This window comes from Saccostrea cucullata, unplaced genomic scaffold (genome assembly GCF_032062105.1).
Source record: "Saccostrea cucullata isolate Sc308-1 unplaced genomic scaffold, CSIRO_AGI_Scuc_v1 ctg891, whole genome shotgun sequence".
NCBI lineage: Eukaryota > Metazoa > Mollusca > Bivalvia > Ostreida > Ostreidae > Saccostrea > Saccostrea cuccullata.
In genome coordinates, this window is record NW_026919394.1 from 128,107 (window position 1) to 140,703 (window position 12,597).

Below are 12,597 nucleotides of genomic sequence, written 5' to 3' on the forward strand. Positions count from 1 at the left end.
TCTCAATAAAGATATCGGAATAATTATGAATTAAAATAAAGGTTGTTATCAAGAAATGTAATTATTACCAAACTAGCATTACAATTTAAAAAAAAATACATAACAGTTTTGTTCTAAATACTTCTTCAATTATTATATTATTTTATTTGCAATAGTTTTTGAATACATATTATGAAAGTGATTCTTATTTAAATCAAATACTCACTGAAAATACTGGACTTTAAGACTGAAAAAGGCTTATTCAAAAAGGTTAAAATCCTCTGAGAGGGGCAAGTACAAAGATTTATATATCCAACATACAGGTGATATTATCACTTTATCACTTTTACAACAAACATCAATTACACGAATAATGGCTAATAAATGATCAAATAAATGATTAACGTATTGTTAGAGAATTATGCTTATTTAATATGTACTTTAGAAACATTCACACTTTGGTTATTTAGCACTGATTTTTCACTTATCACAATGGTGTCAATTATTTATTGTTTGCAATAATTATATTCACAAAAGAGACTAAAGTACAGAAAAGTCCATTTGAATTACAAATACTACTCGTATGTATATGAAAATATTTGCACATTAAGAACACATTTTATACAGGTACAGAAACTTAATATCATAATTATTTTGTTGCTCGTGATCCTTGAGAGGTAAATGAAAAAAAAAAGATTATAAATTGACCCAGACAGGTTATGTTAATTATAGAATAGTTATGTAGAAAAGGCGATTAGAAACTCTGAACAAACACTTGAAATCTCATATAATACATGTACATGTAATATAAGGTATTAATATTTATATAGCGATTCAGCTTTTACGCCCTAAATACGGCTTAAGTATGCTTGGCTTCGCCAAATGATATGAATTTCTAGATGACTCCTTATATTATTTCTAAGACATAGATATTGAATCTAAAAGCGGCCTTTGTTACTAGTATTGTCTAAATTTCCCCTTATAAACTGATCGTACAAGATAAAAGCAAGAATGATCCCTTTCTGTAGTGTGAAGATAACTTATAGGAGCCTTAAGTTTTTATGTGTTTAAGTCATTTCCATAAGCAACCTTATTACTAGGTTCATTTCTTTCAAAGATGTAGTTAAAAAAGTATTCACTGAAAGTAATACCTAGTTAATTCAACAAGTGTGTCTTGTAAAGCGTTTGTCGTGATTAGTAATCATTCTGTTTACTAGCTAAGATAGTGAGTAGAAGATGTATCGTGGAGCGGGGGTCGCATAGATACCAGTGAAAGTTACTTATAAATTCTTCATTTACTAATGTCATCTAGTAAATCTACATTTACAGTAAAACTACTTTTGAGGCAATGATTGTATGGATAGTAAATTAACTAGTTTTCTTAGTGAGTTAAACTAAAATATAGTAATTTTTTCAGTGTTCCGTTTTAAAGAATTGAATCATAAATCAACTTTATAAAGTGTCTTGAAATATGTTTATTCATTTTTTAAATTAAAATAAAACATCTTTTATAAATATGTATAATTTAAGTTTCAGTATTACTTGATATCTCCATATCCCATGAGATATCCGTTTTGGAAACGATTTTTTTTACTGAGTGTGTTCCATATTATATATCAATATGTAGATAAGATTTATCAGCTTTCGCAATGCATCCCTTAAACAAACTAAACTTTTATTTTAAAAACAATAATTTTTGTCTTTTCATAGACAACTTAATAAATCATCCTTATATGAATTAACTGCAAGTAATCTGCAAAAAAAAAAAAAAAAAAAAAAAAAAAAAAACTAAAAATATCTATCAGGACCTTTTCCATCATAAGTAGAATGCTTGAGCTAATTAAACCTTGATGAGTTTTCTACGTTATAAAACTCATTCATTGCTGAATAAGTCAGTACTTTATGCACAATTTTACTTATCCTTAAAATGAAAAGCCAATGAAGTCATTTAACCTTATACATGTGGATATATATATATATATATATATATATATATATATATATATATATATATATATATATATATATATATATATACACAGTTAATTCTCGATAAACCGCCACCTTTTGTAATTTAGAAATCATGGCGGTATAACGAATTTGGCGATGAATCGAATTTCCCATCTTTTAGAAAACAAGAAATAGAGTTATCGTTCTTAGAAATACCATTTAGCGTTTCATTCTTATTGTTAAATGTACATGTATATAAAAACATATTTCTGATTGAAAATACTACAAGGTATTTTTTTTTAATATACAATTTCGCTAAAAAAAAATGTGCAGTTATGAATAAAGACAAGTACATGTAAATCTGCACGTCTAATATTGAAAAAAAACCATGCTGGGTCGTCGTCGTGATATATTGCCGATAGTACGTAAAATGAATTCTTGAATAAATTCATTGTTTATGGCATCATTGTTAAAGAAACGTTCACAATTTATACCGTATAATTATTTTTTCAGCAAATTTTGCATTGTTTAATGCAGAGATCATCAAAATAATGTCGTTATCGGCGTACTTTAACCACGACCGCTTTCATGGCGAAGCTGTAATTAAATGATTTTTATTAAACAGAAAACAGAATTATAAAAGTTCATGTTAAAATTATTGTTTATTTAATTCTTGTTTAATTACTAAATTACATGTACCTTGGTTGCCTTTGCATGCTTTATAACAGGGATAGCCGTCAACCAATTAGCCGCGCTTCACTGACCACATGCACCTGTGGCGGTATATCGAGATAATTGACACTTAAAAATGGACGTTTGTTGTGAAAACAGGGTGGCGGATGGCGGTATGCGAATTTGGCGTTATAAAGAGAATTTTATATAAGCAGGAAAAACGTTCTTGGGAAATCATGGCGGTATTACGAAAATGGCGATGAATCGAATGGCGATAATTCGAGAATTGACTGTATATATATATATACTTTTAAAAAGTACACGTTACATGATGCTCCATGTTCTTTTTATGTGAAACATATGAAGATAACGAACAGTATTCCAGATCAAAAGTCCATGAAAAGATACAAAATAGGAGCAGCGCAAACACGGACCTCCGAAACATCAGAGGTGGGGTCATGTGCCATGGAGGAGTGAGCATCCCCTGCCGACCGGTCAAGCTAATATAGTTTTTTTTTCGCATAAATAAATGATACATTCTTCTCACATGTAAACAAAAATTTACATTATCTAGTTTAGGTTCACATGTACGACAAAATAACACTTAGATGTATTTGATATCTCATGAAAAGGCACACGCCTTCTAAAATGATTGCCATTTTTTTAAGTTTATGTTTTACAATAAATATTATAATGTAGCAAAGAACCAAATTTAACCGTGGATATTTTCAAATGAAATTAATAAAAAATTCAAGTTACAAAAGCTGTGCTGTATAGGCACAAGGGAAAAGTCAAGAATAGAGTGAATGTTCAGTAATTTAGCATTTTATAAAGGGCCATTAACTGCGAGAGTTGAACATGATTGAAAATTGAAACATGATATCCTTAATTAGTAAAAAAGTACTTCTACAAAATATACCAAAGAGCAAAATGAAGAACTACGTTTCTGCAAAATGTTTTTTCAGGTTCAACTTGAATTAATGCAAAATGTTACAGTTACTACCCACGGCAGGAAAGTGTAAAACATATTGAAAGATTTATGGAGGTAGCGAACAGTATTTCTAGCTAGGAAATTCATTCAGATGCCATGAAAGAATGAAAATCCCCTTCCAATCGCTCATTCCTGTAGTGTGTTCCTTTTCATTACAGTAAAAAGAATAAAAAAAAATAGGAAGACAATTCGACGTGAAAAATATTACCTGATGATTGCTTTTAGATAAGTCTGACAGCGTTTGATTTAACTATAGATTGAATTTCTGATAAACTCGTTTATTATTATTGACTGTTTGAATTTTATGCAGTTACTTCTCGCAGTAGGTGCTTGCAAAAAAAATCTTCACAATTGCCTCAGTGCCAAGTATAGATCTTAATTTGCACCCACTCTATCGGTAAATGCCTGCGTCTCAATATGAGGGGGAAATTCTCGAAAGGGACGTTAAATAACAAATATCTACATGTATATCCGTTTTTATCATTTTTCTTAAACCTCTCTGTGTGTGTCTTAACCGAAAATGATATAAGATGGGCTGAACTTTAATGTCCAGGTAACTCTTAACTTATCACCGTGTACCTTGCCCTACATGTAGGTTTCTTTTGACGGCGATACTAGAGGACTCTTAACCTTAACCTTTTCAGATTTACACCACCCAATATCTCGCCTCAATTCATTTAGATTCTTTTCGTTGTTGCAAACCTGATTAATTCTCTCTTTTCTCTGCTTATTTCTGTTAATTCTGTTTATTTTAGTTCTGACATACCACCTGTCAACCCAGCATCAGAACTATCATGGTAAATAAATGTAAATCATATAATATTTAATATATATTTTAATTGCTTCTCCATTTATCTAATCTATAATATTACCATTCAATTTCTAAATTTGTATTTTTATTTGATTATAACAGACCACCTTCAAATCAAGTATCAATAAAACCTGCTTAAAGTTATTAAAATATAAGAAATGTCAACTAGGTTTTGCTGGGGTTTAACTTTATTAATTATAGATACAGGGAGTATGATCCCTTTACACAACTTTCCGCTTAGTGTACTACCCTCCTACAATGTGTTTGCAGCACAAGCGCTTTGCTTCGGAGTCCATCCCCTACTAAGATAACAGACATACAGACAACTCAGATCAGACCCATCCAATCATGTAAACACCTGTAATGATAACACATGTATTCAGTTTATCACTTTATTATTGATACTTTTAGCACAAAAACACACATTTGTTACAATCAACGTAATTGGAGATAAAAAGGCCGCAATTTTTTGTGGGGGACGGGGGATACCTACAAATGTACCAAAATAACAATGGGCACATAGGGGGCCGAGTGTAAGCACAAGTGCCCGATCCGAACGGTCACCACGTTCTGGACCAGTGAATGCGGGACTGCCCTTCTCCCTGTCTCCAGCGCCACCTGGTGTACCCATTTACTTTACCAGACTGTGGCCTCCCCCCACTTGTGCGAGGTGGAGGTGGAACCAGCCATGACAGGCCATGAACCACGGATGTTACCATATAATGTTACTTTAGACAACTTATGTGCTACATGTACTTATGTATCACATACCAAAACGCCCCCCTGCTTTGAGGCAGGGGGGGAGACAACCAGGTTATGGGGCCACTTGATCCCAACATACACAAAAGTATCCCCCAGTCCCCGTACCCCCATCCCGGAATTGCGACAATAAAGGGTTAAAGGATAAGTTCCCAAATATGATTTTCCCCATTTATAATTAACCAGGCTTCCCCTGTTATGAAAGTGTTCACGGTAGTTAATTTACACTACATGCGCTAAAAAGTCTAATAAACTGGTGTAAGCGTGTAATTAGTCCTTGATGGTAAAAGGCTCTGCACTTCTCACACTTTCCCACACTGATGGGTGCATGGTATCCCCATGGGTCCACATTCTAGTGTCCTGCAAGATAAAACAAAACACAACAGAAAGGAAAACTCTTAAATTTTGATAAGCAATGACCTTTCAACTATTAATTACAGGGGTGGGTGGGCTGGGAAAAAAGCGTCTGGTTTCAACAATTTGCTGGTTCGAAAAGGGGGATAACTTCCGGTGCACATTTATGATTAACTCGTACGCAGTTTGACTCGTAATACATCTTTGTATATTCCTGAAGTAATACCTTGTGTACACTTCGGCCCAACTTCCAAACATTAAAAACCCTGTCCTAAATTAATAATTTACTATTTGATATAAAATCAAATAATCTTGATTAATTATAGATACAGGGAGTATGATCCCTTTACACAACTTTCCGCTTAGTGTACTACCCTCCTACAATGTGTTTGCAGCACAAGCGCTTTGCTTCGGAGTCCATCCCCTACTAAGATAACAGACATACAGACAACTCAGATCAGACCCATCCAATCATGTAAACACCTGTAATGATAACACATGTATTCAGTTTATCACTTTATTATTGATACTTTTAGCACAAAAACACACATTTGTTACAATCAACGTAATTGGAGATAAAAAGGCCGCAATTTTTTGTGGGGGACGGGGGATACCTACAAATGTACCAAAATAACAATGGGCACATAGGGGGCCGAGTGTAAGCACAAGTGCCCGATCCGAACGGTCACCACGTTCTGGACCAGTGAATGCGGGACTGCCCTTCTCCCTGTCTCCAGCGCCACCTGGTGTACCCATTTACTTTACCAGACTGTGGCCTCCCCCCACTTGTGCGAGGTGGAGGTGGAACCAGCCATGACAGGCCATGAACCACGGATGTTACCATATAATGTTACTTTAGACAACTTATGTGCTACATGTACTTATGTATCACATACCAAAACGCCCCCCTGCTTTGAGGCAGGGTGGGGAGACAACCAGGTTATGGGGCCACTTGATCCCAACATACACAAAAGTATCCCCCAGTCCCCGCCACAGGACATAGACACTATGTCCCCCCACAAAAATTAAGTACTTGAAATAAAACATTGAGTTAATTTGGAGGATATACAATTACATTGGTTCTCTTGTTTAAAAACATGTGTAGAGCAGACTGCAGGTTATTAAGGTAAACCTCAAGACCAGTTTTTGACAAATGGGTACCATCATGCCTGAACAATTGTATTTCCGAGATTTTAATGGTTGATTCATTGTTTATGTAACAGCCATTTACTTCAGTAGTTATAAACTTTTTGATAGACTTGTTAACTTTGAGTCGTTTCTTGTTATTTTTGCACCTGCTGTTGGAGGGGCACCATGCCAGTACAGCCTAGGTAACATTGAGGAAAAGATTAAAGTGGAACTTGGAAGAAGTATGTTATAGTGATACAGGCTGCACTGTATTTGATGAATCAGTTTGATGCTTGTTAAATCTGGTGTTGTTAAATCATTAGATCCAAGGTGTATCAATAGAAATTTGGGTGTAGAATACTGAAGTAAATAATCAGAAACTGCCTTGTCTAACTGATACCAATGCATACCCCTCTGCCCTAACAAGTAATTGTGGCAGGTAAATTAAGGTTATTTCCCCCTGATCGGTAGGTTGCAGCATGATGGCCTGCCCAGAATGGAATTGATGATCCCATTATCCAAATGGGTGGGGTACCTGAAAAATCTTTGGTAGAGTTAGTAGGTACTACAATAACAAGGGGACAGCTTTACTGTCTCCTAATGTAAGTTAAATATGAAGTTGATCCCCACCTTCCTTTTGCTTTTATTTCAGTATCTGAGAGGCCTTGTTTGGCAAGCTCGGTTGCCATGCCGATTCTGAAACTATGTGACCTAAAGTGCCCGGTGACCCCAATGAATTGTAATGCTTTTTGTAAAATGACTTGAAACTGATACTTTGTAAGTGGCTTAGAATTTAGATGTGTAAGAAGCTTGTCATTTCTTTGTAAATTTAAGATTGTGATTGGGCTTTTTTTTTGTGTGTGTGTGTGTGTGTGTGTGTGTGTGTGTGTGTGTGAGTGTGAGGGTGTGTGTGTGTGTGTGTCCTGAAAGCCATGTATTTTGTGTATGTATGAGATTGCATTTAGGTACAGTGATACTGTTCTGTATGACATATTATTAAGTGAGAGGGAACCAATAAAATTCACGAGCTGTTGCACTGGTGCTGGCCAAATAATTTGGAAATTAAATTCTGAAAGGAAGTTTTGAAATTTGTTCAGCGCTGTTGAATATGCTCGATGTGTTAATGGTGCTATTGAGCATTGTAATAATCGATCTGCTTCAAGCATTATATTTCCCAGATATGACTTGGTAGTGGGATGGGCCCTAAGTCTGTCTGCGGTGCTAGTTTCCTGAATCTGCCCCACTAAAGTTGAGATAAGGAGTCTACAATGGTTTTGTTTTGTGGGAAAATATAAGGCCAATATTTGACTTTAGGCATATAAACACAAGCTTGCGAACAAAATTCATGACCCTATCAGATTTAGATGTGTTGTTGATGATGTGGACAACTGACATGTTGTCAATATGGAAGACAAGTCTAGAATTGGCAAGGTGGCTCTGCCATAATATAATAGCGACTACGATGGGGAAAAGTTCCAGGAAAGTCATGTCCCTAGTAATACTTAGTTCAACCCAAAGGCTTTGCCAGACCCCATAAGCCCATTTCCCCCTAAACATTGCTAAAGTAGATACCAAACCCTCCAATAGTTCCCCCTGAGCTATCTGTGAAAAGTTGAATTATGAATCCAGGGCTGGGTAAATATAACCGATATACCATTGTAAGATTGCAAAAAAGTTTTCCATACTGTGAGGTCAGCTTTTATGTTCTTTGTTACCCTTCTTCTGTGAAATGGTTGGTGAAGAAAAAAAGGGGGGGCTGCGACTCGTTTTAATGCTAGTTCTTTTTGAATTTTACTTTCAGCTATTACTGTATTAGCCTTGAGGCTAGGGAGGTTAGAAAAAATGTGGGTTGTCCTGAGGCCCAAATATTAAAGATTAAAACCATACTTAAACCCTGGAATATGAATTCACAATCAGAGTATCCAACTAAATGTTTACATAAATTTTGTACAAATGTAACTTGATTAGTGTTGTACCCAAAGAATATATTGAACCATTACTTTGAACACCTGATACTTGGGTGGTTAGCTTCGCACTTGCTGCATGCATGTCTGTACTTGCACTTAGGGAAGAAAGGGCAACTTACTCCCTTGTTAAAATTATTACAATAAAATGCCAAAGTACGGTTTGGATTGCTTGGGTAAGAACTTTGACTTTGAGAAGAGGTTTGATTATACGTTTGAATAGTTTCGTCCTTGTTACAAATGTAGATATGTACAAAAGCCAAAATTCCTGATTAATTTGACCCCATGACAACTGGGGCTGATTGGCCATTTTTAAACGAAATTGCTCGTCATATTTAAACCAATTATTTGACCTAGTAGCAGCGATTCTGATATCTCTGAGATACTTGAGTAGTTCTTGAGCCCGTGTTGGAAATTTCTCCAACATTATGCTTGTAAATATAATAAAAGCCAATGTCCACTTATCGATTGTGAGAATGGTATTTGTTTTTGGTTTCACAATGCATAGCCGCCCTTCTTTAATTTGTATGTCCCCTTGTGATTCATAATCTTGTAATTCACAAGCTGTTTTAGTAAGCAGTGAGAGATCTATAAATTTGCACTCCCATATTTGTTTTTTAATTTTCTGAGGGACGTGTGAACCAACGGAATCATAACAACTGATATCTTGTAGTGGTTGACTTGAAAAATTTGAATTTGACTCACCGCTTCCACTGGGGATTCCAGGGATGCTTTGTTCTATTTGTGGTGTCAACGTTGGTTGTATAGTATCGGATGGCAGAGGAAGTGCAGGAATTCCATCTGCGCCTGTTGCCTCGGCGGTGGCCCGGCGTGTTGGCGAGAGATTTGTCCTGGGCCTAGTGCTTTGCCTGCACCGGTGCCCTCTGCCTCTCGATGGGGTTCCTATAGTCTCCCTCCGCTTCCTGGACGCTCTTTTGGTCACTGACGTTCTAACTGGTGGCATAATTTCGGTTCTGTGGACGTGATGGCCTTTGATTACTTAGTGTAGAAAAAAGCGTCTGGTTTCAACAATTTGCTGGTTCGAAAAGGGGGATAACTTCCGGTGCACATTTATGATTAACTCGTACGCAGTTTGACTCGTAATACATCTTTGTATATTCCTGAAGTAATACCTTGTGTACACTTCGGCCCAACTTCCAAACATTAAAAACCCTGTCCTAAATTAATAATTTACTATTTGATATAAAATCAAATAATCTTGATTATGTTAATTTTGATATAATTTAACTGTAATATGATCATAAGGTGTTTAAACCTAGGCGTATATGAATCAAAAGAACATATACATTCAATATTTTGTGAAATATTTTTCATTTCCCAAATATTGACTTCCAATATGAATATCTGGACAATATTAGCGTACTTCTATTGTTCAGGATTTTCAATGATATGGATACAAAAAGAAATCGGGGAAGGAATGGAGCTAGTATAACTATGATATTTGTTCTACTTATAGCAGTCTCATAAATTGAAAAACCATAGATAGCATTGACAACAATCAGAATAAGGACTATATATCTAGAGTCTATAATTCCTGACACTTTTAGAAATTAATAAATGTTTTGGCGTAATTTGTACGTTAAAGGTAAAAGTTCTTTATAAGGAATTCCATAAATTTAGAAAACAAACCGCATTGTGAACAGTCAAACAACACTGAACATTTTAAATCACCATCGGCGATCAGGTGCCTGGTTTTGATTAAGCATCCTATTAAAATATCTTAGTGAAAAATTTAAGTCGTCTCACATTCGGCAACTAGAATAAAAACATGCTAAGCAGAGTTTTTTTTAAAACTTACCTCTCTAAAAGAGTTTGTGTAATATATTATGACATACATGTATGTCATAATATCATTACGTCATTATGAGAGTAAGATTATAAGGATAGATACATGAACTTGGTTATTTTTATTCTTATAGTTTATGTTTTGTTTATTTTATATTGGTTAATATGCCGAAATGTTAAAATAAGAAATAATAATTAAGAATTTACATTGCTGTCGACAAAAAAGATTTATCTATTTTGTTTCTATCACAAAAATATAAACATAAATAGGGAACACGCTTTACACATTCTTTAAAGGTAGTACACTTAGCAAAATAACTTACTAGAAATCATTCTTTGTGGAGGAAAATAGTCGTACAGATTTTTTTTCTCTGACTACCTCGAAAGTATGTTCTGCAAAGTTCAACTGACGCTTATTTTGAAGCCAAAAGGGTTTGCCAGATATATATACCGGACTAATGTCACATGACGAGTATTTCATCTACCGAAATCGCATCACAAAGATCAGAATTACGTGTTCATGTAATATTTTGCACATGATAAAAATAATACCGAAGGCATGGCATTACATTCAATTATAAAATCCAATCATTGATTATTTCTTTCGGATAAGTTGGATTCCACAATCACGAAAAGTCATTGTCCTGCTAATGGCAGAGTTGTTAGAGTGTTTATTGTAGAGTTGCTGATTAAGGAGTTGAACCTTTACTTGCGGACTCGAGTCCTAATGCAGGATGTGCAGACAGGTCTTTCGGAAGAGTTCGTACAAACCGAGGTCCCGTACTTGTTTTGCAGTAAGTGCTGGTAAGATACAAATTTCATTACTACCCCTCAAGCCAAAGCCGTAACTTTATGGACTTCCTTTGCAGTTTTTTTTTATACCGGCAACTGTTCATGTTTCAGCATTAGTGAAAAAAGTTTCGAAGGAAATAAAAGCAAACAAAAGAAGGAATATAGTTTTAAAAGTCCTTACACGCTAAATCAAGGTCGCGTTCTAAGGAATGCACTGATGAGATTTGAGTTTACTAAAAAGAATGGTTTTATTAAAACGAAAAAACAGTTAAGCCCTGAAGCTTTTTTTCCACCAAAGTTGGACCCATTCCTACCCGATCCTCAATTCTTAATAAACGAAGTTAAATTAATTTCATTTCATAACATGTTCTTCTTAAGTATCAATTAGAAAGGTGAGATAGAAAAAAAACATGCGTCATATTAGGTAATGCTCTTTTTCATAGAATTGTTCACGTTATTTTGGACTTTTGCAATCTGAAAGGAATAAATTTATGATAAAGCAATTAACCTTGATGACTGGAATAGTGAAAGTTTGAACGACTGAAACATAAATATGAAGTAATTCCTTTTAAGAAAGAAAACTATAAATTTATGATTTGTCGACATCGTATTTTTTTCTCTCTTTTTTTACCTGCATGTGACCTCAATAAAAATGTGATAATTATTCCGTATTGCAATTTTTTTGGTAATTTATTCAAAACCCAACAAATGCTTGCTATAAGCTGTCTTTAACTTGAAAAGAGCAACATTCAATCAGTTCACACAGAGCTGCGACTTTAAGACGATCATTCCGATCGATTTTGGTCGTCTAAGGACGACTGAGTGAGTGAGTGAGTGGTCCCGATCAAGCCATGATGTGAAAAAGTTTTGGATCGGGGCAGATCGCAGCCGATTGGCCGCGGCGTCTAAACAGAGCACTTTGGCAAATTATGGTCTTCCTTACGACCGTACGACGATGTCCTTATGTCAATCGCGCTGCTAACACGCTTCTACTACGATGTTACGCAGACCGTTGCCGACAAGCGGCCGTGTTTACTGCGTTGACGCTTTACCACATGGTGGTTTACGGGGCATTTTCAATTGTAATTGTAACAAGATGTGAAAAGTCTCAATTGCAAATGATCGTCAAGTATAGTGTCACCCTTTTACACATTTACGTAGTTTACAGATGATGATTGGTCAAATATCAGCGCTATAAAAACAAACTCTTGCCTTATAGGTCGTGATATATGATCGGCGTAAGGTCATTGTAGGTCTTCGTAGGATCTTCAGGAACGTAGAGAGATCTTAGCAAGAACGTAGTACGAACGTAGAGGGAGCGTTGTAGGAGCGTACTTTGTAAGTTCCTACGCTTTTATTGCGGTTTTACTACGATCAGGTAGATCTCTCCA

The 12,597-nt window shown here is 35.3% G+C and overlaps 1 protein-coding gene across 1 annotated transcript; it reads right to left on the reverse strand.

Moving 5' to 3' along the window:
* Positions 1-6,019: 6,019 nt before the first annotated feature.
* On the reverse strand, positions 6,020-9,834 carry LOC134230641 (uncharacterized). The gene is made up of 2 exons (XM_062712477.1): positions 9,314-9,834; positions 6,020-7,179 (listed from the first exon to the last, which is right to left on the reverse strand). The coding sequence occupies exons 1-2, from the start codon at positions 9,570-9,572 to the stop codon at positions 7,064-7,066; spliced, it is 375 nt and encodes a 124-aa protein (XP_062568461.1). The 5' UTR covers positions 9,573-9,834; the 3' UTR covers positions 6,020-7,063.
* Positions 9,835-12,597: the final 2,763 nt, after the last annotated feature.